This window comes from Tenrec ecaudatus, chromosome 15, assembly GCF_050624435.1.
Source record: "Tenrec ecaudatus isolate mTenEca1 chromosome 15, mTenEca1.hap1, whole genome shotgun sequence".
In the NCBI taxonomy this organism is placed as follows: Eukaryota; Metazoa; Chordata; class Mammalia; order Afrosoricida; family Tenrecidae; genus Tenrec; species Tenrec ecaudatus.
The window spans coordinates 55,632,805-55,658,960 of NC_134544.1; the positions used below are offsets into that span (position 1 = coordinate 55,632,805).

The following is a 26,156-nucleotide window of genomic DNA, read 5'->3' on the forward strand; positions in this document are numbered from 1 at the left end:
CCATGAAAACTTTAATTTCACCATGTACTTAATAGCCAGAAATAATTTCATTTATTTTATGTTACTGAACTTGGTAGAGGTTAGTCCAAATGAGCCCTACTCAACTTTACTGTAATTTTGTTTCATAATTGAAGGGGCTAGAGTTTGAAAAGATTAATTATTCACTTTAAGGAGTGTTCTTTGTTTCTGACAGGAACAAAAGAGAAATTAATCAGGACACGTATTCTGCTCTTCCATAGTACCAAGACTAGTTGGTTTATTAATTAATGGATCCAAAAGTAGTCATTACCTTTTAAACCAGAGTGTGACTCTTCTGTAAAACTATAAAGTAGTGCACTAATTTAGGGAAGAGTGAGTCCTGCCCCAGCCATTCCTAAGGCCCCCTACCCTTTGATGGGACAGATCTAAGGGTTATTTGATTTATTTTTTTTTCAATAAATTTGAGAAGGAATTGAGTTTAGCAGTTGGCTGTCCTTATCACTCACTGTTTTAAATTGCAGGCATACATTAAATCTAAGGTAGAAATATATCCAAAGTATTGTAGCTTTTTTTTTTTTTTTTAAGTGTTGTGCAAAGGATAAAAAAATGTATTTTAAGAGCCCTGGTAGCTTAACTCGTTTTACACTTCTGTGCTAATCCAAAGGCTGCTGTTTCAGACCCATTCAGCGACTCCACAGGAGGAAATCCTGGCAATCTGCTCCCTTAAAGATTACAATGAAACCCCTATGGTCCCTTAAAGATTACAATGAAACCCCACCTGTCCCTGTGCCTTGGGATTGACAATCAATGGCACTTAGCATCTTAAAGATATTCTGTGGTAATTGTAGTTCTCAATTTTGAGTTAAGACACTAAATGTTTATTCAATACCTAAAATCGTACCTTGAATAGATTATTAAACACACAGTACTTTACAAAATATCCTTTTGTTTGTGTGTGTGTATTTTATCTGCTGTGGATGTTTCTAAGAGAAAACTAAAAAACAACCAAACTCTCTGTCATCCAGTCAACGCTAGTTTATAGTGACCCTATGTGGCAGGATAGAACTACCCTGTCGATTATTTAGACTGTAACTTGTTATTTACAGGAGCCTCCTCCTCTTTCTCACTTCGCAGAGAAAAGCATATAGAAAAGAGTTCATTTTGAGATAGGATTTTAATTCATGTAAAATGGACTCTGTTTAAGAATTAGATATAAGAATCTGCTCTAAGAGTATTTAAAAATAAGATTAGTTGGAAGCACTTTCACTTTTTAAATGTTAATTAGACATTCTTTAGAAAATAAGCAACTATTGCTTGGGGTAAAGAGCCCTGATGACCTTCTCAGGGGTCCGCAAACTTTAAACAGGGCCAGTTCACTGTCCTTCAGACCTATTGGAGGGCTGGACTATAGTTTAAAAAAAACTATGAACAAATTCCTATGTACACTGCACATACCTTATTTTGAAGTTTAAAAAACAAACGGGGCAAATATACCTGGCGGGCCGGATAAATGTCCTGGGCCAACCGCATGTGGCCCGAGGGCTATAGTTTGAGGACGCCTGGCTAGAGATTACATGTTGGGCTGCTAACCGCTAGGTCAGCAGTTTGAAATCACTAGTCGCTCTGGGGGGGGGAAAGATGGGCTTTCTACTCCTGTAAAAAGTTATTCTCAGAAACCCACAGGGGCAGTTCTTCTCTGTCCTATAGGGTTGCTGTAAGTCAGAATCTGCTGTATGGCAGTGAGGATGGTTTGGTGTTGGGTTTTTTTTGTTTCCAAAGCCTATTTCTAAAAGGGATAATTATGAACTTATTGATGCCCCCACAGTCTGTTCTTGACTAAAATACTTTTGTGTTCCCCCTTTGGTTGGACGTTGGAGCGTGTATGATGGTGCTCACTCTTATTTCTTCATTTCATGACATCAAATATGGAAGTGCATTTATTTATTTATTGGACTTAGTGGAGACTTTAGGCAGGAGCCTGGAAATGCTTCATTGGGAGTCTGGACTTTAGGTTAGGCGTAAGAACTACTTGAGTTTCCTAGTCTATGGATTAAGGTACTCTTAAAGGTGTGAGGAGAAAGCAAGACAAGGTCTCTATTGTTTTTGATTCATAGTTCTCTAGACTATAAGTTTTTTTAATAATCATTTTATTAGGGGTTCATACAACTCTTATCACAATCCATACATACACCAGTTGTGTAAGGCACATTTGTACATTCATTGCCCTCATCATTCTCAAAATATTTGCTCTCTACCTAACCCTCTGGCATCAGCTCATTTTTTCCGCTCCCTCCCCGCTCCCCTCTCCCTCATTAGTCCTTGATAATTTATAAATTATTATTTTGTCATATCTTGCCCTGTCTGACGTCTCCCTTCACCCACTTTTCTGTTGTCCGTCCCCTAGGGAGTAGGTCACATGTAGATCCTTGTAATCGGTTCCCATAGACTATAAGTTTTAAGAGAGCAATCTTTTTTTCTCCTGTTTTTTTTTCTGGCGGGTTTCAACCATCAGCCTGTTGATACGGAGCCCTATCTTGAGCCATGGCAGCCTCAGGCCGCCTTCCACCTCCCTTGTGGCATATATTTAATTTCAGCATTGAGACATGTCGACTGGTCAGGGACTTAGCAGGAATTCAGTTCTGTTTTCTTCAGTCTTTCATTGATTAGATTGAGTCTTCTTTAACTGTCAGGATGTAGAAGAAGAATATCATTTGGGTCACTTTTTGCAAAGAAAATGAATAATTGAACCCTTTTTTCCCTTGTGTGCTTCCTTATTGCCTTTGAATTGATTAGCATCTGCCTGAATGCTATGTGGGGCTCTTGCCTTCCGATTTAGGAGCAAAGTCTGAAAGGATTGAGAAGTTGAACAGGAAAAGTTTTGCATAATTGTTAAAGCAATAAATTAATATTAAGTTTAAATAAGTCATACATTAACTTTGCAAATTATTTTGATAAAACAGTGGTCAGAAAAGAAATTTGATTTCATAGCTGGGGAAGAGTTAAGATATGATTTTTTTTGGACTGTAGATAAGGGGTCATCATATCGTTGATAGCATACTATAACTAAATCTTGACATGTTTGTGGGGAATAATTAAGTCAGTCTTAATGACTGAACCGGTTTTTTTGTGTGGCTTTTAAGGCTCTAAAAGTACATCAGATCAGACTCTGAAGTATTTTGATACTATGTAGACTTTATTCTTGATCTTGAAGTATTTTAGCAGGTAAACAGTATAGTAAAATTATTAATACTTTACTGGAGATAGGAAGAGAAGACTTGGGGAGATAATTTTGGTTTAAGTTTTAAATATTACCCCAGGGCAGCAATAGTTTCAAGAGTTTATCTAGCACCCGTGGCTCCAGAAAGTTTGGAGTTCAAGAGAATTTGAAATTTGAAATTCTGTTTTGCATTTCTTCCCTTTTGATCAGGAATTTTCTAAATCTTTGATCAGTAGTTGTAGCTCGACACTGCCCAGTTCTAGTTTAATGATAAAAGAGATATCTGTTTATGGAGGCAATCTGCCACACATTTCGTATCCTCTTCCTATTCCTGCTCCTCCTTTCTCTGCTGATCCAGGTACAAGGAGGCCCAACTGTTGTGTCTTAGATGGCCGCAGTAAGCTTTTAAAACCCCAGTTGCTACACAGTCAACTAGGAAATAGAACCAGAAACACTATAACTGTGTTGGGCCAATTAATTGGAATGTTCTATGAAAACTTGTGTCTAAACTTTCAAACCAAGAAATCAAGTCCCAAGAGGTTTCTGGTTGTACATAAGCAGCTGCGGCTTCTATTAATTGTTTATCCTTATAAATATTTCTAGCAAACTGCTTTTGTCAGTTCGTTTTACAGATGTTTAATTTACTGACAGCAAGTACAGTAGTCAGCTGTGCATTCTTGTTCTTAAAACAGTGAGTTTTTCATCACTGAACCTCCATCTCTGCTCGTGGAATCTACTTACTAACCTTGGTCTCTTTTTAAAATAGTTTTTTAATATTCTTTATGAAGATGAGTAAGAAAGGGTAAAGAGGGTGTGGGAGAAAAGAGTAATTAAGGGCTGGCGTGCAGATTCTTAAATTTTGGGAATAGCATATGAATGTGAAGCAGAATAGCCTGAGCTATCTATCACTGCATTCTGGAATAATTGAGGAATAGACAATAGGCAGATATATAGGAAGAACTTAGAGCGAGGTCAGACAGTTGGTTCTGAGTTTTGTTATCTTTCTATAATGGTAAGGTTATAATGCCCTATGTTGGAATCAGAAATGCTTTTTAGAAACAGGTAGGAATTTGTTAATTTATCAAATATTTTATATTTCAAAGGATTCAGGTTATAATCATTGGTTCTAATTTTTTATTTTATTGTTCTTTAGAGACTTAGAATATTATAATGTATAGGATGGAAGAGCACTTCCAAACCTTAGTGATAAAATTGTTTTGCTTTGAGATAGAAGAATATAAGGCACAATAAACAGAAGCAAACAAAACTCATTGCTACTGAGTCAGTTCTGACTCATGGTCACCCGTAAGAGTAGAACTATGTACAGGGTCACTAAGGCTGTAATCCCCTGCACCCCCTCCTAATATATTTCATATATTTTTTAAACTTCTGGAAAATATAATATTTTTAAATTTACTATGGAAATAGCAATTATAAGTTACTTTTATTTTTAGTAGTGTATAGTTGTTATTATTTGACTATTAACATTAAAATCAATAATTATTTCTATAATCATGAAGTATTTTCTCATATTCATTGCAATTTATAAAATTTATAAAACCTATTGTTTTGGACTATAACTTTAAAAAATATCTTAATGAGACCTTTGTTCGTTCACAGATACTTTGCCTTAGATCATTAGAACAGGAACATTTGGGAAATTTTAGGACCAGAGGGCGTTAAGGATTACGGTGTTGTTTTATTTAATCATTTTATTGGGGCTCATACAACTCTTATCACAATCTATACATGTGTCAATTGTATAAAGCACATTTGTACATTCGTTACCCTCACCATTCTCTAAAATTTGTTGTCCACCTAAGCCCCTGGCATCAGCTCCTCATTTTCCCCCCTTTCTCCCTGCTCGCCACTCCCTCATGAACCTTTGATAACTTATAGATTATTATTTTGTCATATCTTACACTGTCTTAATCTCCCTTCACCCAATTTTCTGTTGTCCTTCCCTCAGGGAGGAGGTTATATGTAGATCCTTGTAATCTGTTCCCCCTTTCTACCCAACCTTCCCTCCACCCTCTTGGTATCGCCACTCTCACCACTGGTCCTGAAGGCATCATCTGGCCTGGATTCCCTGTGTTTCCAGTTCCTTCTGTACCAGCGTACATCATAGTGACTGATGTTTGAGTGTTCTTTTAGTCCATTGAACTAATGACTTCCACGTGTATGTGATTTTGTCCAATTCTTTGCTCTGGATGGGGAGAGACCACTTGCAAACTTAAGACCCGAGTCACTACTCTTCAAAGTGGGATGTAGAATATTTTCTTTGTGTGGGGTATTTATGCTAGCTGACACCATTCCCTTACCCTGAGCCAATTCTTTTTTTTGTTGTTAGAACTCTCCCAAATACATTTCTTTATTGTTTCCAGGTAGATTCCAGGTGAATTTTTTTTTTAACAATTTATTGGGGCTCATACAATTCTTATCACAGTTCATACATATACATACATCAATTGTGTAAAGCACATCTGTACAGTCTTTGCCCTAATCATTTTTTCTCCTCTTTTCTTTTTTTACATTTTATTAGGGACTCATACAACTCTTATCACCATCCATACATATACATACATCAATTGTATAAAGCACATCCATACATTCCCTGCCCCAATCATTCCCTGAGCCAATTCTTGTGACTCATTCCCGCAAGGTGTTTTGTTTTCCTAAGAAGTTTATATAATCATGTCCTTGTATGCTGTACCACATTTGTGGATATATGTAGCAAAGGTAAATACACATGTATAAATATTCTCTCTCTCTCTATATATATATATGTCTTCCTTTCACACCTGTTCAGCCATCATTTATATCCGTTCATCTACTTATAGATTACTGTATATACAGACTTGTGTATATAATAGAATTTACCTCTGTTGTCTGGATCATTGATCTTTGCTTTGTCACTTGTTGTGATTTTATTGTATTTATCTTTGGGGACTTTTCTTGTTTGACTATTTTGCTACATTAGTACATTTATAGTAATTTAATATACTAGTAGGAAGTTATAAAAAGTTATCAAGTGTCCATCTGGGAAATCATCTTAAATATAACATTCTTAACTATCAAATGATAGAAGTGGATTTTATACACCAGGAAAGAGCCCTGATGCCCTCTTGCTTAATACATTGGGCTGCTAATCTCAAAGTTAGTAATTCGAACTTACCAGCTGCCCTTCGGGAGAAAGACGAGACTTTCTGTTCATGTAAAAAGGGGACAGACATCTTGATTTTGACCAGCAGTGTTATTATGATTCGCAATCAGTGTGATATCAGTGGTTTTGGTTTGACTTATACATCAGGAAACAGAATCAATTATAGTGATTTATACAAGGCCATGCAATTAATAACTACTATAATAATAAATGAGGATTTAAACTGTGAACATTTCCTCCAGAAATCTTGGTTTTCACTAAAATATACTGCCTTCAGGAACATTAGAAACATAAGCCTTCGCAACTCTGCCTGTCACATTTGCTTCTGATTAGTTATGGTGGTCTTTTATTTTATACATGAAAAAAAATCATATTTAAAACACAGAATTATCTCAAATCTGATTGGTAGCAATTTCTGCATGGACATGTAAGTTTTACTTTGCTTGGAAAGAAGGCGCTGCACTAAACAGTCAATAAAATAAAAGAATTTGTGTGGTGCAATATAAAGTACACCAGAAGAGATGCAAAGGTTGTATGCAAATATTTTTCCATTTCATATAATAGACTTTAGCATCTTTGTATCTGCTGGGGTCCTGGAACCAATCCCCTTTCACTATAGTGTAATAAGGAGAAGGACAAATTGTCATTTGGAAATTGAATTCAGGAAAGATGACTCTTGTAATTTGAGGTTATGTAAATTTTTAGTATTTAGATTTATAGTTAGTTTTTTAATAAATTGTTCTATTGGGAGAGCTTACATTTTTGGTGTTTTTTTTTGAGAGAGGTTAGGATGAGTTTATTGAAGAGGAATGCTTTGGAAAAGCACGCTTACAGTTCTTATAACAATCCCTACATCAATTTTATCAAGCACATCTGTACATGTTGCCTTAATCATTTTAAAAACATTTTCTTTCATGAGCCCTTGGAATCAGTTGCTCTTTTTTCCCCTCCCATCCTTGTGAACCCTTGATAAATTTTAAATTATTATTATTTTCATATCTTACACCATCCTCTGTCTCCCTTCACACACTTCTGTTCTTCTCCTAGGTGTCGGGTGGGGGTGTTATATATCTATCATTGTGATTGGTTACCCCTTTCTCCCCCTTATCAACCCACCTTCTCCCTATCCTCATGGTAAGGCTACTCCCATTACTGTTCCTGAGGGCTTTATCTGTCGTGGATTCCATGTGTAGAAAGCTCTTTATTTGTACCAGTGTACATGCTCCCATCTAGCTGGATTTGTTAGGTAGAACAGGGGTCATGATAATGGGGGAAAGGAAGCATTAAAAACTAGAAGAATGGTGTGTTTCGTCGTTGCTATGCTGCAACCTGTCTTGCTTGTTCCTTCCTTGTGACACTTCTGTGAGGGGATGTCCAGTTGTGTACAGATGAGTTTTGGGTCTCCACTTTACCCCCTCTTGTTTGCGTTGACATGATTGATTGTTTGGGGTCTTCTGATGCCTGATAGCTGATCCCATCGACACCTCATGATCACACAGGCTTATTCGATGAGGGCTTAGTTGCTTTCCTGCTTAGATAGATGGCTGCGTGTTTAACGTCAAGCCTTTAAGACCTCAGGTGTTATAGCTTGTAATAGCCAGGCACCATCAGCTTTCTTCATTACATTTAATTGTGCACCCATTTTGTCTTCAGTGATGGTCCGGAAGATGAGCATCACAGAATGCCAGGGTATTAAAACAAAATGTTCTTGCATTGAGGGAGGGAGGGGACACTTGAGTAGAGGCCCAAAGTCTGTCTGCTACCTTAATACTTAACATATAAATATATATATATAGACCTATATCCCTACCATTATATATTAATTTATTTACATATATACATGCCTATATTTAATACCTCTATAAATGTCTTTTGCCTCCTAGTCCTTTCCTCTATTTTCTTTTTATAGTTACACTTTTAAGGTGAAGAGTATTTTGTGGAAAATAGAGTCATTCAAATAAGCATTTCTAGAAAGTAATTTATTAATATAAATTTGTTTTGAAAGAGATTTGCTTCTTATGCCTTTTAAAATTATTTGCCTATATTTAAATCTGTATAGAACTCAGATTTATTTTCTAGTTTGAAAAAAAGTAATTCTTTTTCTTCTTTTAAAATCTTGAGAGCAATTTACTGATAATTATTAATGCTAACAGAATCTTACTTTTCCATTAATTGCTCTATTTTGTAAGCAAATTTGGATTTTTAAATATTTGAATCCAGATTATTATATGTCCCAAGATTACTGCTGAGTCTTTTCTCCCCAATAACGGCGGCCTTCCTGCCAAAAAATGTCCCCCAAAATCATTCTGGATTTTTAAAAAAACATCTCTGTACTTTGTACACTTTAGGAACAATGTAAATTCTCCCTTAAGAAATTTTTATAACAATTTCGTGGTCAAAATGAATATATTTTACAACACAAAAACAAAAAATCTCATAGCAACCACCTTTCCAACTTGACAAAGTATTTAAAAAACAAAAACAACTTTTCTTGACTTTATTGGACTTTTATGTTCTTAAACATTTCAGAAAAACATGAATGGTTTTCTCTAATAGAAGTTTATATTTTGTTTTTTTTGAAAGGCCTTTTTATGTAAAGATGCTTGGGTATGACAAAGAGCACAAACAACCAGTTAAGCTCATTCCTTCTGTACTTACTTTGAACTTCAAAGCACCTAGTTTTAACCTCTGGTTCAGTCCCATCTTATAGATTTAAGTGGCTTTTGTTTTGTTTTGTTTTTTCATGCAGGTTCTGCTCATTAATCACCACGAGTGTGGATCTGAAGAAGAGTTTATTACCTCTCTTTTTTTGAGTATGTTAAACTTCAGATACACACAACGTAGCCTCTCCTTCCCTTTAGATTCTTAGAAGGTAGTTATATTTTTTATAGTCTCCTTGTGACTTTGATAGTTGTGATCAATAAGAATTAAAACTATTCCTTACATATTGGGCTACTGCATGCAAATCAGTTCATTTAAAACCTCCTGGAGGTCTTTGGCATGCCAGACTTAAAACCCTGAGTGTGTGTTTGTGGAGGTAACCATGTTCTAAAGAACTCAAAAAGTTTAATGCTTTTAACAAGAATATGGGAATTATCCTTTAGGTTCTGGGAATCATTGACTTAAGGGGCTTTCTTTTTGGTTTGTGACTTTTCAAAATTAGTTTAAAATGGGATGTGATAATTAGAAATATTCTGTGGTATTAGATGTGTCTCTGAATGGACAATAGGAAAGAAATTTGCGTTATTTCTAATCATATGCTTAACAAAATAGCTGATTTACATGCCTTATTAAACTTTAATGAAGATGTTTTTCTGTGTTTGAAATTTTTAGATAAATTTATGTACGTTTTCTTCTTGCAAATGGATATGTTGAATATAATATGATATGCAAAAATTCACGTTTTTTTAAAATATGTAGGGCTGGAAAAAAGAAAGGATTCTGGCTGAGTACCCTGATGGAAGGATTATAATGGTTCTTCCTGAAGACCCAAAGTATGCCCTGAAAAAGGTAAATTTCCAATGAAATTTTATGTAGAATGCATGAAGATAGCATGTTTATTTACCATAGGTACTCTTACATAAGCTGAGTTTTTCAGCACATTTTTTTTAATTTCTTTTTTTATTTGTTTATAATCTTTTTTTTTTTCTGTAATGATTTTTTTAAATTATTTTAACAATTTATTGGGGCTGATACAATTCTTTTCATAGTTCATACATATACATACATCAATTGTATAAAGCACATCTGTACAGTCTTTGCCCTAATCATTTTTTTCTCTTTTCTTCTTTTACATTTTATTAGGGACTCAAACAACTCTTACCACAATCCATACATATACATACATCAATTGTATAAAGCACATCCATACATTCCCTGCCCCAATCATTCTCAAGGCATTTGCTCTCCACTTAAGCCCCTTGCATCAGGTCCTTTCAGCACATTTTTAATGCAGTTTTTGTGGTAAAGTAAGGTGCCTTGGCTGATATTTGGGTTGGCTTATACTCGAGTATATACGGTACTTAATTACTTAGGTCAGGAACAAGTACAGGTGAAGGACTTAGACTCTTCCCCCTCATAGTCTTTTTGTGATTCCGATTTAGCAATACTGGCAAAGCACATTTAAACATCTATTCTTAAAATAAGAAATAAGCACCTTAAAGACAAAAATAATTGTAAAAACTGTTAAACTTTTAGTGTGGGTAGCATAAATGAATTGAATTTTATATAAATTGATTACTGTTAAGTATTATCAGTAATTTCAGTGATCAAATAGAAGGCATTAGTTAAATTTATGAATAAAGTCATTGAAAATTAGAAAATTAAGGGTTGAGACATAATTGTGAATATTTGAATTAATCAAACCTAATTGCAGCAAAGATTCTAAATTATAGATTCTATAGTTTATTTGACCCACTGCCCTCTTTATAGAAAGAAATTATTTGTACCTTCCTCTCAAGCATATAAATACTTTTGTACTCTAGCCCACAATCCAGTGTAGGTATCTGTTTTTGCAACCCCACTGGATCGTTCCACTGCCCTCAGTATGAGGTATCACCAACTTCGAGAGACACAGTTCTAGATCACAAAACCCTGAAATTTTAAACATGACATTATAAAGAAGAATCTAGTATTTTATAAATAAAATTTATATATAGAAAACAAAAAAACATCCATGTTTAATTGAACTATGTTTTAGTCTAACCCATCATTTGAGAATTCAGAGAGTTCATTGCATTGAAAACTGAGCCAGGGAGATAGTGGAACCTGGAACCATTTCATGATATCAGAAACTCAAATTCACTGCCATTGATTCGATTTTGACTCATAACAACCCCAGAGGGCAGGGTAGAATTGCCCCCATGAGTTTCAGAGACTATAACTCTTTATAGGAATAGAAATTCCTGTTTTTCTCCTGTAAAGCAACTGGTGGTTTTGAACTGGTAATCATGCAGTTAGCAGCCCAACACATAACCCCCATTTTACCAGGACTGTTTTTCATTATGTAGAGTACCTTAAAAGTCAAGAACTTAAAAAAAGTCAGGAGCTATAGTATAAGCTTAAAATTGTTTTTTTCCCCAATGTGGTTTAATGTATACAACTGTAGCTTACCATTTTAAGTATAAATTTATCGATAACCATTAAACTCACCACGTGGTACAACTATCACCACTATGTTTGTAAAAGGTTTCTATTCCTCCATATAGAAGTGCAGTACCCGTTAACTAATATCACCTCATTTTCTTCCCCCTTAACTAATAAACATGACTATGCGTTTTCACATTTTAGATAATTTTATGTAAGTGGGATGCTACATATTTATTCTTCTGTATTTGACTTATTTCACTTAGCATAACCATTTGCTCTGTTGATGAACCTTTGGTTGTTTCTACCTTTTGGCTATTGTGAATGCTGCAGTGAACATTGATATTTATGCATCTGTTTGAGTCCTGTTTTCAATTCTTTGAGGTATATGAGGATAAGTCAAAATATTGCTACAGAAGGATAGAAACCTTTACTAAAATATCAAAATGTGAAGCTTTGTTTCTCAACATACCCTCCTCCATCTTGGTGTATATACTTCTGAAAGCAATGTTGCTACCTCTCTAACCTTTCCCTGAAGAATTTGGTGCTCTTTGATTTATACTACATCAAAACTGCTTTGGCATCTTTAAGGAATTAAAATCATGCTCTTCTTAAAGTTCTTGAGCTTTTGAACAGTCTAAAGGGACAAGATCTGGCCTGGAAGGCAGATAAGACAACCCTTCCTACCCTTGAGAAATGAGCAGAAGTATTGTTTTAATAGAAACTTTTCCTTAGTGCAACATTCTTACCCTTTTTCTCATTAACAAAGCCCCTGTGATGGTACTGTGTGTCCTTTAAGAAAATCTGCCAATAATACCTCTTTGGATTCCATCACATAGGCCCAGCAGATCCCTTTAGAAGCCATTGTTTCGATTGGCCTTATGTCTATTGCCTGGTCGTCGTGGGTTAACTTTACATTTCCCAGTCTAATGCATGGCAGCACTCAGGGGTTTCAGTAATGGTTCAGCAGAAACCCATCATTCTCCATGGAATTTCCTTCTTCCTTTCCCAGGCTTATGCTCTTTGTAGATCTTCAGGTGAAGCCTTTGCCAAAGTTGCTGCATCAGTGAATCTGATTAAGTTAAAAGTGATGTCTTTCCAAAGGCAGCGAAATCCATACTCATTCTGATCTTCCAACTTCCCCACTTTCTTCTTAATTATAGGCACCATCTTGTTCTATAAAGACTGTTTTTCCTCCTGTTCCTTATTTTGTATACACGACACCATTATATTCCTCTTCAACTGAGTAAAAAAAACTGCTTGTCATTTGGAGAGAAAATCTCAGCAGTAACGCTGTGCTGCTAATTCCTATAGATGAAAGGTTTAGTGTAGAATATGCTGTTTGCACTATAGCCTGCATAAACCTGTTTGTTTGGAGTAAACCTGTGTAGGTATGAACTGGAACCACGGTGGCAATATTTGTGGATTTTTCCTTGTATATCTTGGAGTAGAATTGCTGAGTTACACAGTAATTCTGTTTAACTTTTTCAAGAAGTTGCCAAATTGTTTCCACAAGCTCCTGCATTTCCATTTCCATCAGTAATACATCCATTTTTCTGATGATAATCCTAGTAGAGATGAAGTAGTCTCTCATTGTGATATTGATTTGCATTTCTCTATTGACTAATGATGTAAACATATTTTCATGTGGTTATTAGCCATTTGTATAGTTTCTTTGGAAAGTCTAAGTTCTTTTAAAGTATAACCCCTTTATAAAATTGGGTTTTGTCTTTGTTGTTGAACTGTAGGCAGTGTTTACATTTTTTATATATTAAACTTATTTTTAAATAATTTCATTACAAATAATTTCATTGTTTTTCTTCAAAAAGCATAGGTCCTTTTTCAGAAGCATTTCATGTTAACTTAAAATGTAGTTAACATTCTATTTAAAACATAAATGTATCCCGTGGTTCCTGACTTCAGACACTCTGAACAAGGAAACTTTTAAATTTGTGGAAAAATGGAATTCATAGATAATAGAGTTTTCCCAGGAACTTTTTGAAGACTCTTGCCACTGCCTATAGACAGCTGCCCTAATAAGGGCCTAATTACAAATAGCACACGTCTCATATTTGAAACATTTGTTTTAGCGTTCGCGCGCGCACACACACAAATAGATGTTGAATCAGTGTTGGCTCATTGATTGACTAGATGAAAATTTGGTTATTAAAGTTTTTAGAGTCAGCAGAAATGACTGAGGAGAGAACTTTGCTCTATCTCCATAAGAAGCAGCCAGCCTTTTCTCTAAGAATCCTCAGTGATAATTTCTTTTAGTTTCTTGGCAAAATCTTAGTATCCTATAATTCAATAATTAATGGTGTAACCCATAATATAAATTAAAAATGAAAATCTAAGGATTGTAAGTCATTTGGAACTGATAGAGGAATTAGTTGTATGGTGGGATACTGATTCAGGCATTGGGAGATTTCCATTTTATTTTAATTGTATAAACTATTATGTCAGAGATATGAATACTTAATCCTCCTAAGGATTATCTGCATTTTTAAACTTTTGAGTTTGAGCGAAAGTCGGCAGCCTATATTTGACTTCGACCACAAATCTAGAATGTTACAACTAGAAGAAGCACAGTTTGATGACACATTAATATTATGGATCATATTCTTGTTACTTGATTTTTTTTTTAGATGTTTGATATTGGAAGTTACCTAATCTTTGCATTTTATTTCTTCTATAGATAAAAGGGGAGAAACCATACACCTACAAGAGATGTTGTTGAATTTAAATGAAATCGTATTTATAAAGTGCTTTTCATGTCTGGCCAAGAGATGGTTGTTTAAAAAATTAACACGACTTTCTTGCTGTTAGCCACTTTGTAAACCTCTTTTACATTTTATTGTAGTCCAGGTGAAAACTAATTAGTTTTCCATTTAGGAACATATATATATATATATATATATATATATATATATATATATATATATATACAACTTGTTTGGTGACTTTAGTTGCAACCACCTCAATGTAAAAGCATCTTTTCCACTTCCTCCTTGGATTCACCATTTCCATTTCCCCAGCTTTCCTATGTTTTCCTGTCTTCTGAACTTGGTTTTTGGGCAAATGCTGCTCTTTTGTTCTCATGTGGCTGACTGTACTTAGGAGTATATTCCTCCTTGGTGTTATTGTTCACTTTATAAATATGTCCATTGTTTGCCTAAAAGTTAAGAGTAGGCTCAGTTTTAAGCTTCCAGGGTGTCAAAGGGTACTGCTTGGGGGTTGCATAGGTATCTATCAGATATGTAAGTCTGGTCTTATTTATTTAAACAGTTTTTTGTGCACACAACCGACGTTATCATACAAATTTATTAATCATGAAGCTTTTAAAATATTTTAAAATTTTGTTTTACTACATTTCCCCCCACATATCTGTCTAGGACTCTGTTGTGATCTTGAACAGGGTGTTTTGTAATGGTAGCATGGGACTATCTAGAATAGATCTTCTGGTCTCTGGGTAGTAGAGACTGTGGTTCTTCATGTGGTCTGTTAATCCTTTGGACTAATTGTTTCCGTGAGTCTTTTTCTTTCCTCTTCTTTGTTTCAAATAGAGAGGACAGATAGGAATACCTTAGATGGCCACTTGCATGCTTTGAAGCCCTCAGTGACTATTCACTGAAGTAGAATGTAGGACATTGTCTTTGTGGGGACTATGTTGTGTGAATTGACCTAGCTGTTCCCAGAGACTCTGGCCCTAAATCCCCAAACCCAGTGAATTATTCCCCCTGGGTATGAGTTTGTGACTAAGAGTTTTTAGAACTTCATGCTATATAGCTCTTTGTGTAGTTGTACAGTTCATACAAAGCACATAGCGAAATACCCCTGACAAACCTTTATTTACTCTTGTGTATAATCTCATTCACCTTGTTACATCTTTTCTACTCGCATGCTTACATACGTACTTTCAGGTGTTGCTATTATGACTCTTATTGTAGGATGGCATGGATAGTAGTGTTCACCCGGGTTACCTTTCACTCCTGTGCACCTCCCAGTGACTTCCTTTGCCATTGGTCATACTGTGCTGCCTCCTCCATGGTTTCCTTCTCCTCTCGTATTATCTACTCTCTCATTTCTGGTAACCACAAAAACTTATGGTTTTAAGGTTTATGGCATATAAACTATTTTTGACTTTATAATAGTGGTCTCATAAAATATTTCTCCCTTTGTCATTGGCTATTTCTTTTTTGGGGGAACATTTCACTTCGCATACTCTCCAGGTACATTCATGTTATGAGGTTTGATATTTAGTGCTTTGGTTCATTTGAGTTAGCTTTGTACATGGTGTGAGATAGGGATTCTGATTCCTGTTTTCTGTAAACGAATATCCAGTTTTATGATAAATTTTTGCTAGAGATTTGTCTCATTTCCAGTTAATGGATATGCCTTGCTAAAGTTCAACTGTTGGTTAATAAATTTATGCCTGGATTCTTGATTTTGTTCCATTTATCTTCTCTTTCTGTCCTTATAAACTTGATGATTAGTTTTCTCATTGCTTTGAAGAATGGTGATATCTGGATGTGGAACTCATTATATATGAGATTGTTTAGGGTGGCATGAATGTTTTCACAATGTTGTCTTATTCGTGAGCATGATAGGTTTTGCATTTATGTAGGTCTCTTATGATTACTTGTGTCTTGTACCTTTCTTTGTGTATATCTTTTATGTCTCTAGTTAGGTTTATTCCTAAGTATTTCATTTTTTTCTTCCCCTTTTTTGTGGCTGCTGTAAAAGACATTGTTTTTGTGACTTTTTAAAAAGTTCCCGTTGCTTAGTTTAGAAGAATCCAACTCCTTGTTTTGTAGCTATTTTATTTGAATCTCTGGGGTTGTCTATGTATAAGACCATATCATCTTTAAATAGTTAGTTTTACTTCTTTATCCATTTTGGATTCCTTTTATTTCTCTCACTTGACTTAGTGCTTTGGCACTGACACCGAGTTAAAGAGGTGACTCATGGTGATGCTATCGGGCAGGACAGAACTGCCCCTATGGATTTCTGAGACTAACTCTTTATGGAATTAGAAAGCCATGTCTTTCTCAAGGGGCTACTGGTGGTTTCAAACTGCTGAGCTTGCAGTCAGCAGCCTAACTCATAACCACTGTGGCTCCAGGGCTAGGACTTCTAATACAATATTGAATAGGAATGATGACAAAGGACATCTTGTTCACAAGGGGAATGCTTTCATTTGACATGGATGGTGGCTGTTGGTTTTGTGTATATCCTTAACCATATTGAGGTATCAACCCTTCTATTCTAATTTTTTGAAAAATTTTAAAATCAGGAATGGGTGTTGGATTTTAACAAATCCATTTCAGCATCAATTGATATATGGTTCTCTTCCTTTATTTTATTTACATAATGGGTTACATTGATTGTTTTTCTAATATAGGCCCTTTGCATACCTGGCCTGAATCTTACTTGGTCATGATGTTTGTTTGCTGTTTTTAGATATTGTTGAGTCTATTGTCTAGGATTTTCTCAAGCATTTTTGTGTATGTTCATGAGAGATGTCTAATTTTCTTTTTTATTGGTGTCTGCATGGCTTTATCAGTTATGCTTGCTTTGTAGAATGAGCGTGGGCATGTTCCATCTTTTTCTATGTTCTAGTGTCACCTCTGAATGGTTGGTAGAATTTGCCAGTGAAACTGGGCAGAGAGAGAGAATTTTCTTTTTTCTTTTTGAGAATTTTCTTTGTTAATGATCTTTTCAAGTTCTTTGTTATGGACCATGGACCTCAAATTTTCTACTTTAGTATGTGTTATTTTAGGTAGGTAGTGGTTTCTTCTAGGTTTTCAAGTTTGTTGGAGTGTAGTCCTTACTAGTATCCTATTACTACTTTTTAAAAATCCTTTTATTGGGAGAGTTTACAGATATCATAACATTTCATAGTTCCATCACCTCAACCACTATTGTACAATTGCTACCACAATCAGTTCCAAAACATTTTTTTCTTCCTGAAACTAACACTTTTGTTTCAGTAGGTTCTCTTGTGACATTGACCATTTAATTTTTAATGTGTGTTACTTGCATTATCATTGATTCATTTGTTCGGTTTACCAGTGGTTTGTTGATAATAATTTCTAGAGAAATGTTAGTAACTTTTACTTTGCTGATGAGAATACTAATTATCCTAGATGGGGAGCGTGGCTTGTTTTCAGTGAGGTTCTCTAATTTACTGGGACGCATTGAGGTCATCTCTCTGGAGTAGTCACTTCGCTCTCACTGCCTAAAAGCTACAAAGTGGGGGTGGGGTGGCGGGGTGGTGGTGAAGGGAGACCCATTGCCATTGAGTCTGTTACGACTCAAAGACTAAATGAAAACCTGGGAATGAAATCACTTCTTCCTCCATTTTGCAAAGTCATCTACAGGGCTAAAGTTCAGAACAAAACAGCTACTGATTACCCCTCAGTTGGTTATTCAAAATAACTCTATAGGTTCTGTTTGGGGTAATGTACTCAAGTGTAGTAGTACATAATGTATATGACATACACGCAAACACACATATACAATGTTTTCATTATTAAAAAATACTGTTCTTTATTTGGCAGGTTGATGAAATTAGAGAGATGGTTGATAAGGATTTAGGTTTCCAGCAGGCCCCACTGATGTGCTGTTCCAGAACTAAAACACTTCTCTTTATCTCCAATGACAAAAGAGTCGCTGGCTGCCTAATTGCAGAACATATCCAGCGGGTAAGTGATTTTTAAGAGTATGCATAAGTAGTTTGGTGTTGGTTGCTAAGTACTCTGTTATCTTGAATAAGATAGCCTGATCAGTTTATCTACATTTTATATATGGAAGTGTGTAAAACAGGAATTTTAGTATATGGTTCTTTTAACTAGTGAAAGTACATCTTACATTGGAACTAGTTTTTAAAACTGTAGATGAAGAATCAAACCCGTTGCCATCAAGTTAATTCCAATTTTTAAACACCCCTGTATGATAGTTGAACTGCCTCATAGGATTTCCAAAAGGCTATAATCTTTTCAGAAGTAGACTTGTCAACCGTTTAGTTGTTACCCGAGCAATTAAAATACTATACACCAGGACTCCTATAGAATCAAAAGTATGGTTAAACTTTGCTTGGCAGGTTTCTAATGTGATTTCTGGCTCAAGCTCTACCAGCTCTGGAATAAATCAAAGGTTGGCAAACTACAGTCCATGGTAAAATTCATCCAATTTATAAAGGAAGTTGGATTGTCACAGCCACACCCACTTGTTTACCAATTGCTTGTGGCTGCATTCTCACTATAAAGTTGAGTAGTTTCAGAAGAGACCAGGTGGGTGCAAAGTCTATCTGGCCCTTTATAGAAAGGACCTCTGCAAAATATCACCTAGTTTTTTTGTTTAGGTACCAGATGTAGTAATTGCCTTGTGCAAAACGAACATTCAGTTCTGATTACAGACCAGACGTGATGTCCAGGTGCTTTTAGTTAATTTCTCAAAAACTCTTGAGATGGTACTTATCCCTGGATTATCAAGTTATCCACCAGGAACCCAAAGCTTAGAGAAATTAAGTAACTTCCCCTGATGGCACATAATTAGTAAGTGAATTAGCACAGTGTAGAGGTCCGTTCAGGTTTGTTTCTTAAAAGCCAAAGTGCAAGCCTAAGCGGTCCTTGTATTTTGTTGAGAAGATAGTTGTCATGTCCTCTCCTTCGTAGGCTAGTACTAAACAATTGCTTAATTGACATTCTCATCTAAAACCATTTCCTCCAATCTTGACACCTATAGGGCTATCGAGTTATAGAAGAGAAACTTCCAGTTACTGGAACAGAAGAAGAGAAAGTTAGATTTGAAAGGCAAAAAGCCTGGTGCTGCTCAACATTGCCAGAGCCTGCTATCTGTGGTATCAGTCGGATATGGGTATTCAGCATGATGCGGCGGAAGAAAATTGCTTCTCGCATGATTGAATGTTTAAGGTAATTTCAGTGTGATTCTTTAAATTATTTTCAGCAGATTAGAATTTAGGGAAAGTTGCAGGACAACTATTGGCATTTAATTTATCTTAAATGTATACTCTTTATGTCTTATTTTGCATAAGATTGTCAGCTTTGGATCTGTGTTCATTATTTGTAACCTTTAAGCCAAAATATACTTGTTTTAAGATATATTTGATATTGGAGAATTTTAGACACAGGGAAAGCAATATGGAGTTAAACTCTTAGGGAAATTTATATTACTAAGAATATTGTTTGTAAATTAAGTCTCTCATTTTCTTTCTTTTACCATTTGTTTATCAAAGGTATAAAAGGGAGGCCCAGACAGTAGTTTTTGTTCTATAAAAGCATATGGAAAAAGCAATCAGTCAAATAAGAGTTTTAGGCTCATATATTGATTTTGTTGGTTTATAGAATTCCTATTATTATTTGTTGATACGGTTTTTAAAAATAATTGTTGCTAAGGCTTTATAATAACCTTAATGTACGCCATCCTTCTCAGTTTATAAGTGTGTAATGATCTAGAATGGCTCAGGACTGACCACTTTTTTCTTTACCATGTTTTTGACTCCTTAAGAAGTGGGCCTTGAAAAATTCTACACAAGGACATTGCTCCTCTTTTAAGTCCTATAAACTTAGGTGGTTCTAGTTTTTTTTAAAAAACAAAACAATTAAGTGTAAGTATTGCTTCTTGTTATAGGCTCCCAAACTTATTTGGCCTAGTGTTCCTTCTCAGAAAAATAATTACTCCGCTGGTAACGAACAACTTCTGTACTATAGCCCATAATCCAATATAGAGGTGTCTGCTTTTGCAGCGGTCTAGATTGACCAGCAGCACCCCCCAAGGGGTCATATCGCCTATTGTGGGAAACACTGCCCTGCATGATAATGAAATTACCACCCAGAGGTTCCTGTATTTCTCCTTCTTTTATAGACCTTCCTCTTAGTGTCCAAAAAAAAGTTTTTCCTAATAGCCTGTATCCTTGATAAAGTCTTTGTTTCTATATGATAAAATTCATCTTTATTTTGGGGGACAGAAAGTTGAGCAACCAGCATCAGTGTCTCATTTAGGGTAGTTCTATCACATTTGAAGATACTCCGTATCGATTATCTTTCCCTACGCTTCTGTCAGCCAGTAATGTAATCTGCATTTTATTTGAATGGATTTCCCTATTATCCATGTGATAGTGCTCCATCTATTTTTATTGTCTAAAGATATTCTACTGATCACATTTATTTTTCCCTTCATCAATTGATGGGCATTTGTGTGGTTTATACCATTTCGGATATTATCAGTAAAGCTGTGAACATTCCAGGATACATTTTTGTGAAATATACTATGATTTCTCTTGCTTATACTTAAAATTGGAATATACTCGCTGGATCTTATGCTAGCTCTGTTTACTTACACTTGCTGGAACTTATGGTAGCTCCGCTTAACATGTTGGGGAGTTGCCAAACCAGCTGTACCACTTTATATTCCTTCCTACTAGCAACAGATTGTTATTTGGTGTTTTTAATTTGAGCTATTCTAGATGGCAGTGAGTTTGTTTTTTGGTTTAGTGACTGTTGCGTGGTAGTAGAATTATGGTTTTGGTGTACATTCCCTAATGAATGATAATGCTGGCCTCTGCAGTATTATTGTACACCTTGTGCCCACTGCCTGGGAGGTGATTTTCTCATTAAAAAGTTTAATTTAGTGCCAATAAGTCTATGCCAACTTATAGTGACCTTTTAAGAAGGGCAGAATTGCCCTGTGAGTTTCAGAGAGTATAATTGTTTATAGGAGTAGACAGCCCAGTCTTTCTCCTATGGAGTAGCTGTAGGTTTCAATTTGCTGACCTTGCAGGTACCTGTCCAACGCTTAACCACTATACCACCAAGGCCCCTATTTCAACTCATAGTGACCCGATAAGGCAGAGTAAAACTACCTCTTCCAGTTTGAGGCTATAAATCTTCCTTAGCTCAGATAGCCTCAGTTTTCTCCCACAGGGCCGCTGGTGAGTTTGAACTGATTAACACCTAACCTGCTATACCACCAGAACCACTTTGTTCATCTTACCTTTAAAGGTATTTGGCTAAAAGTTGAACCTTGGGGTGTAGTGAGTTCAGTTCCAATCATGAAGTGTGAGTTTGAAGCCAAGACAAGAGGCTTTCTAGCTCTGTATAAAGTTGCAGTCTCAGAAACCCGCTGGGGCAGTTCTGCCCTGTCCTTTAGGGCTACTGTGAGTTGGAATTGGCTTTATGGCAGAGAGTTTGTTTTGGAAGCCATAGCCCAAGAAAACTTGCTTCAATTGCAGCAGGACTAACCTGAGAAAAGAAGCTGCACACTCCCTAATGTCTGCTCTCGGCTAATTCCATCACGGCATTGTTGACATGGTATTATGGGAGAGCCTTCAACTGCCAGTGGCCTCTAGCTTAACACAAACCTAACTAGAACAGTTACTCATTATCCTCGGCACTTTGCTAAAAATAATCAATTGACTGTAAATGTGAGGGTTTATGTTAAGACTAAGATCTGTTCCATTGATCTACTCGTCTGCCGGCCCTACACTGTCTTGAATATTGTAGCTTTGTAAGTTGTTTCGATGTCAGGAGGTACGAGTTCCCAAACTTTTTTCCCCAAGATTTTTTGGCTATTTGATGGTGTCCCTTGTGTTTGGATATGAATTTTAGGGTCAGCATTTTAATTACCGCAGAGATAAAAGCTAGCTGTAAATTAATTTGGAGAATATTACAGTAACAATGTTAGGTCTTCTGAGCTATAATCTTCCATTCCTCTTTAGAATTTCTTTTCTCGATACAATCTTTTGTAGTTTTCAGGGTACACAACTTGAATTTTTTTGCAGCCGTTAAATGTATCCTAAATTAATTTTTCTTTAGAATGCTATTTTAAGTAGAATTGTTTTAATTTTAATTAATTCATTTTAAAAGTTTTTCTTCGTATACAGTTGATTTTGGAATATTGACCTTGTATTCTTCAATTTGGCCTGGACTTGTTTATTCTAAATTTTTTTAGGAAGGGATTATTGCAGTATTTTTTATATATCAGATCATGTTATATGCAGAAAGATTTTTCTATTTCTTTCTTTTGAAGCTAGGTATTATTTATTCACTTTCCCTTAAATTCCCTTGGCTGGATCTTCATTACAATATTGAACAGAAGTGATGAAAGTAGGCATCCTTGTCTTGTTTCTGATCTTCCAAAACTCACTGCCATCAAGTCCCACTCATTGTGGCCCTAATTAGGGCTTCTGAGGTTCTAAATCTTTATGGGAGCAGATAATTTCATCTCTGTCGTGTGGAGCAGCTGGTGGATATGAGCCACTGATGCTGTGATTAGCAGTCCGGTGCTTACCCAGCACCACCACCAGAGTTTCTTTGTTCCTCACGTGAAGGGAAGATAGTTAGTTTTTCACCATTAACATTGATATTCATTGATGCCTTCGTCAGGTAGAAAAAAATTCTGTTTCTTGTCTTTTTATCATGAATGCTTGTTTTTATAAAATAGAAATTTATCTCAATATATTAACTTTAAATGCATGATTATTTTAAATAATTTAGAACATACAGCATTACCTAAGAAGTTTTTCTAGTCAAACTATTTCATAGATTTATCCCAGTTTACAATTGAAAATATTTATATGCCTTATTCTGCCTTTCTCCCTTCTTTTTAAAATAGGAGCAACTTTATATATGGCTCATATTTGAGTAAAGAAGAAATTGCTTTCTCAGATCCTACTCCTGATGGAAAACTATTTGCAACACAATACTGTGGCACTGGACAGTTTCTGGTATATAATTTTATTAATGGACAGAATAGCACCTAAAACATATTCTTGCCTACCATACTAGAGGACATCTACTGAAGAATGGACTTATTCCCGACTTAACCAGGAACTAGGGCCATTTTTGTTACAATGAACTCAGGACTGGCAGCAACCATTAGGTTGTTCCATTTTCATAAAATTGGAAACAATGCAGTTATAGCTTATTATTGTTTTGTTTTTAAAAAAGATATTTTATTATCTTTTACAGAAGTTTATGATTGATGTATTTTATCTATAATTATTTAGACATGTTTACATGCAGCAAATTGTTCATAGTGGACTGAAAACTAATGCAAGGACTGTATGGTCTCAATGATAAGTATATTTTGAAGTTCTTAACAGGGGAATATACCAGTGTAGCTTGGTACTGTATTTTTTATATTGATCTGCTGATAACAGTTTATAGGTTTCAAGATATTTATACAAAGCAGAAACCAGTATTTTTGAGATGTAGGTAAGGAGGGTGCCATATTTTTGTGGAAAAGACTTGGAATATACTTTGCCAGAACCCTCACAGAAAAGCTCCAAAATTTTAGAATTTTGAGTTTACACTATTATCTCCTTTCTCTCCTTAGTAGCGGGTAGAAGTGGTAGAGTTCAGACTAGAATTAGCAAAGTATCCTCTAGAATTCATTTTTCTTTTGTTCTGGTTGCACTTAAAAACAAAAAAAGAAACAAAACTCCCTTACAACTTGGCACATTAGGCCATTAACAAACCCCAGAGAGGTCTATAAAATCCTTTGGAATATTTGCAAGGTAAATGTAAAGTACTGGGTATCTGCTGTTATTCCTTAGAAATACTGCACTGAGTATATACCCTTGTTACTGGACTTCATTTTGATACTTGTCTATCCTTCATAATGCCCTCTACTTTTAAAGGGCTTATATGTTAAACTGCTGTGGCCTTCTACAATATGTATATAATGTAGAATAAAATAATAAAAACACTTGATAGCTTTTTTACGTGATAAATGTATTTGGGAAGATGTGTGGAAATTGTCATTTGTGCATTTTCAGGGAGTTCCTTTGGCTTTGAGCCCTTGAAATATGATTACAACACTAGTTTCTTAAAAGATTGTTTTCCACCATTTTGCCAAAGGATCATTAAACCTGCAACTGCTCAACTGAACTTAATCTCCGATTGACAAAATTACTTCCGATTATTTTAATAACGTAATTTTCTGATCTTTCAAACAAATGCTTACATATGGCATAGTTTAACTTATATTCATGAGATGCAATTACTTTATCGCCATTAAAAACCAGCTAAATTACGTAGTTTTTATAGAAAAATATTAGGATCGATAAACATCTGATCCCCTTCTGGAATTGATAATTGAATCAGATGGCTCATGACAAAGAATGTGGGGGATAGTTGGGAGTTATGTTTTGGGTAATTTAGCAGATGTGGGAGTACAGAAGGGATAGGACGGTCTGGGTGCAGAAATATGAGCCTAGGTTTGGTCAAGAATTTAAGGTGTTGGCAGAATTTCTAAGGTCCTCTATTTATCTGGTCCATAGTTGGATATGTTGGTATAGTGCTCAAGAGAAGTTTGGACTGAGCAAATAAATTGATGCGCTTATTTCCTTGAATGTTTTTAAGAGATTTACTTTGCAATGTATGTAGTGGGAAGGATAGGAGAGAGTTGTGAAAAATAAAGAGTCTCAAAAAGAGTAACTGGAAAGGCATGATACATGGTAAGAGTGTGGTAGAAACCAAGGGGAGAATAAAAAACGATCAACATTGCCATCCACAATTGCAGACTAAAGAGATTCCAAGTGGAGTTAGAAAGAGCAGTTTCTGTGGCGTGGTTAGGGACAGTAGCCACAGTGCGCATGGCCACAGTCAGATTTCCAAAGAGGTTGATCTAATTGCTGTTATATAAGGATACCTATTTTTTTGGTCAGCTGTCCTCAAACAATTTATTTTAAAGTGTCTGGTATAAAATAATGTAGAGAAGAATTATTCAATTTGATGGGGGAATCAATAAATTCAGTGATGATTAAAACATAGATGGTCCTGTCTGCATGGACATAACGAGGTTTTAGTTTATATTGCAATAATTATAAAAATATTTTGTAAGTTCATAATAGGCAAAGGTGAACTTGGTGTATCTTCCAGACTCCTGGCTGTTTACAGGAAAGTTAGTGACTACGGCAAACATGTAGCGATATTTTAATCTTTCATTCTTCCTCCGTATGACCTCTTACGCATCAGATAGGAGCACGGTGGTATTCTGGCCCAGCTCTGTTCCCCTGAAGGTTGCTGAGCTGATTCCTCAGGTGAGGTTTACAGACACACAACCATTGTCAGGGCTCTTGGGGTTTCTAGCAGCAAAAAAGGAAAATTCTGTCTTACAATAAATCTTATTCCTCCCTTCCTCAACCCCAATAAAAATTAATTTGTGGACCTACACTTCCAGGTGGGACCAAAGTGAGTCTTTGGACCATAGTTCAAAAATGAGACCATCTGGTATCGCAACTACCACTGGCCCTAAAGATAATGACATGATCCCAGTGCCTGTCATTGAGGTCCTAAAGAGAATTCCTCTTGACGCCAAATCATCTTCCTTGATTTGCCTTTTTCAGCATCAGCTACCTTACAAAAGAGTCACCTCGCCCATGAAAGTCTTACTGTAAGATACACTTTTCTTTCCTGCTACCTTTTTAACACTTTGAATTTTGTGCCTACTTTACCTTAATTGCCAACTTTGCAAAATGTTTATACACTCTTCTGAAGTAGAAAGTGCAATTCTTTGGGAAAGAATTTGCTCTCTTCTTTGGACCTTGTGGATTTGAAGATATCCCCCTGAATTTAAGACCTGCTCAGAAATGGTTCTAAGGCAGAAGCAACTCCACTGGAGCAACCAAAGACCAAGTTCTACATTTTGATAGAACTACACCAAACTATTTTTTTAGAATGCATTTAT

The 26,156-nt window shown here is 35.6% G+C and overlaps 1 protein-coding gene across 2 annotated transcripts in view; it reads left to right on the plus strand.

Annotated features, from left to right (window-relative positions):
• Positions 1-26,156, plus strand: part of ESCO1 (establishment of sister chromatid cohesion N-acetyltransferase 1) — a 62,560-nt gene extending 36,404 nt beyond the window's left edge. Inside the window, exons 9-12 of one of the 2 annotated variants that reach the window (XM_075533275.1) lie at positions 9,780-9,869; positions 18,005-18,148; positions 19,191-19,378; positions 23,079-26,156. In XM_075533275.1, the coding sequence (XP_075389390.1) occupies positions 9,780-9,869; positions 18,005-18,148; positions 19,191-19,378; positions 23,079-23,226 (570 nt within the window). In that variant the 3' untranslated portion in view covers positions 23,227-26,156. Of the gene's footprint in view, positions 1-9,108; positions 9,232-9,779; positions 9,870-18,004; positions 18,149-19,190; positions 19,379-23,078 lie in introns of those variants that run through there. The other variant, XR_012780136.1, reaches the window with a different exon arrangement.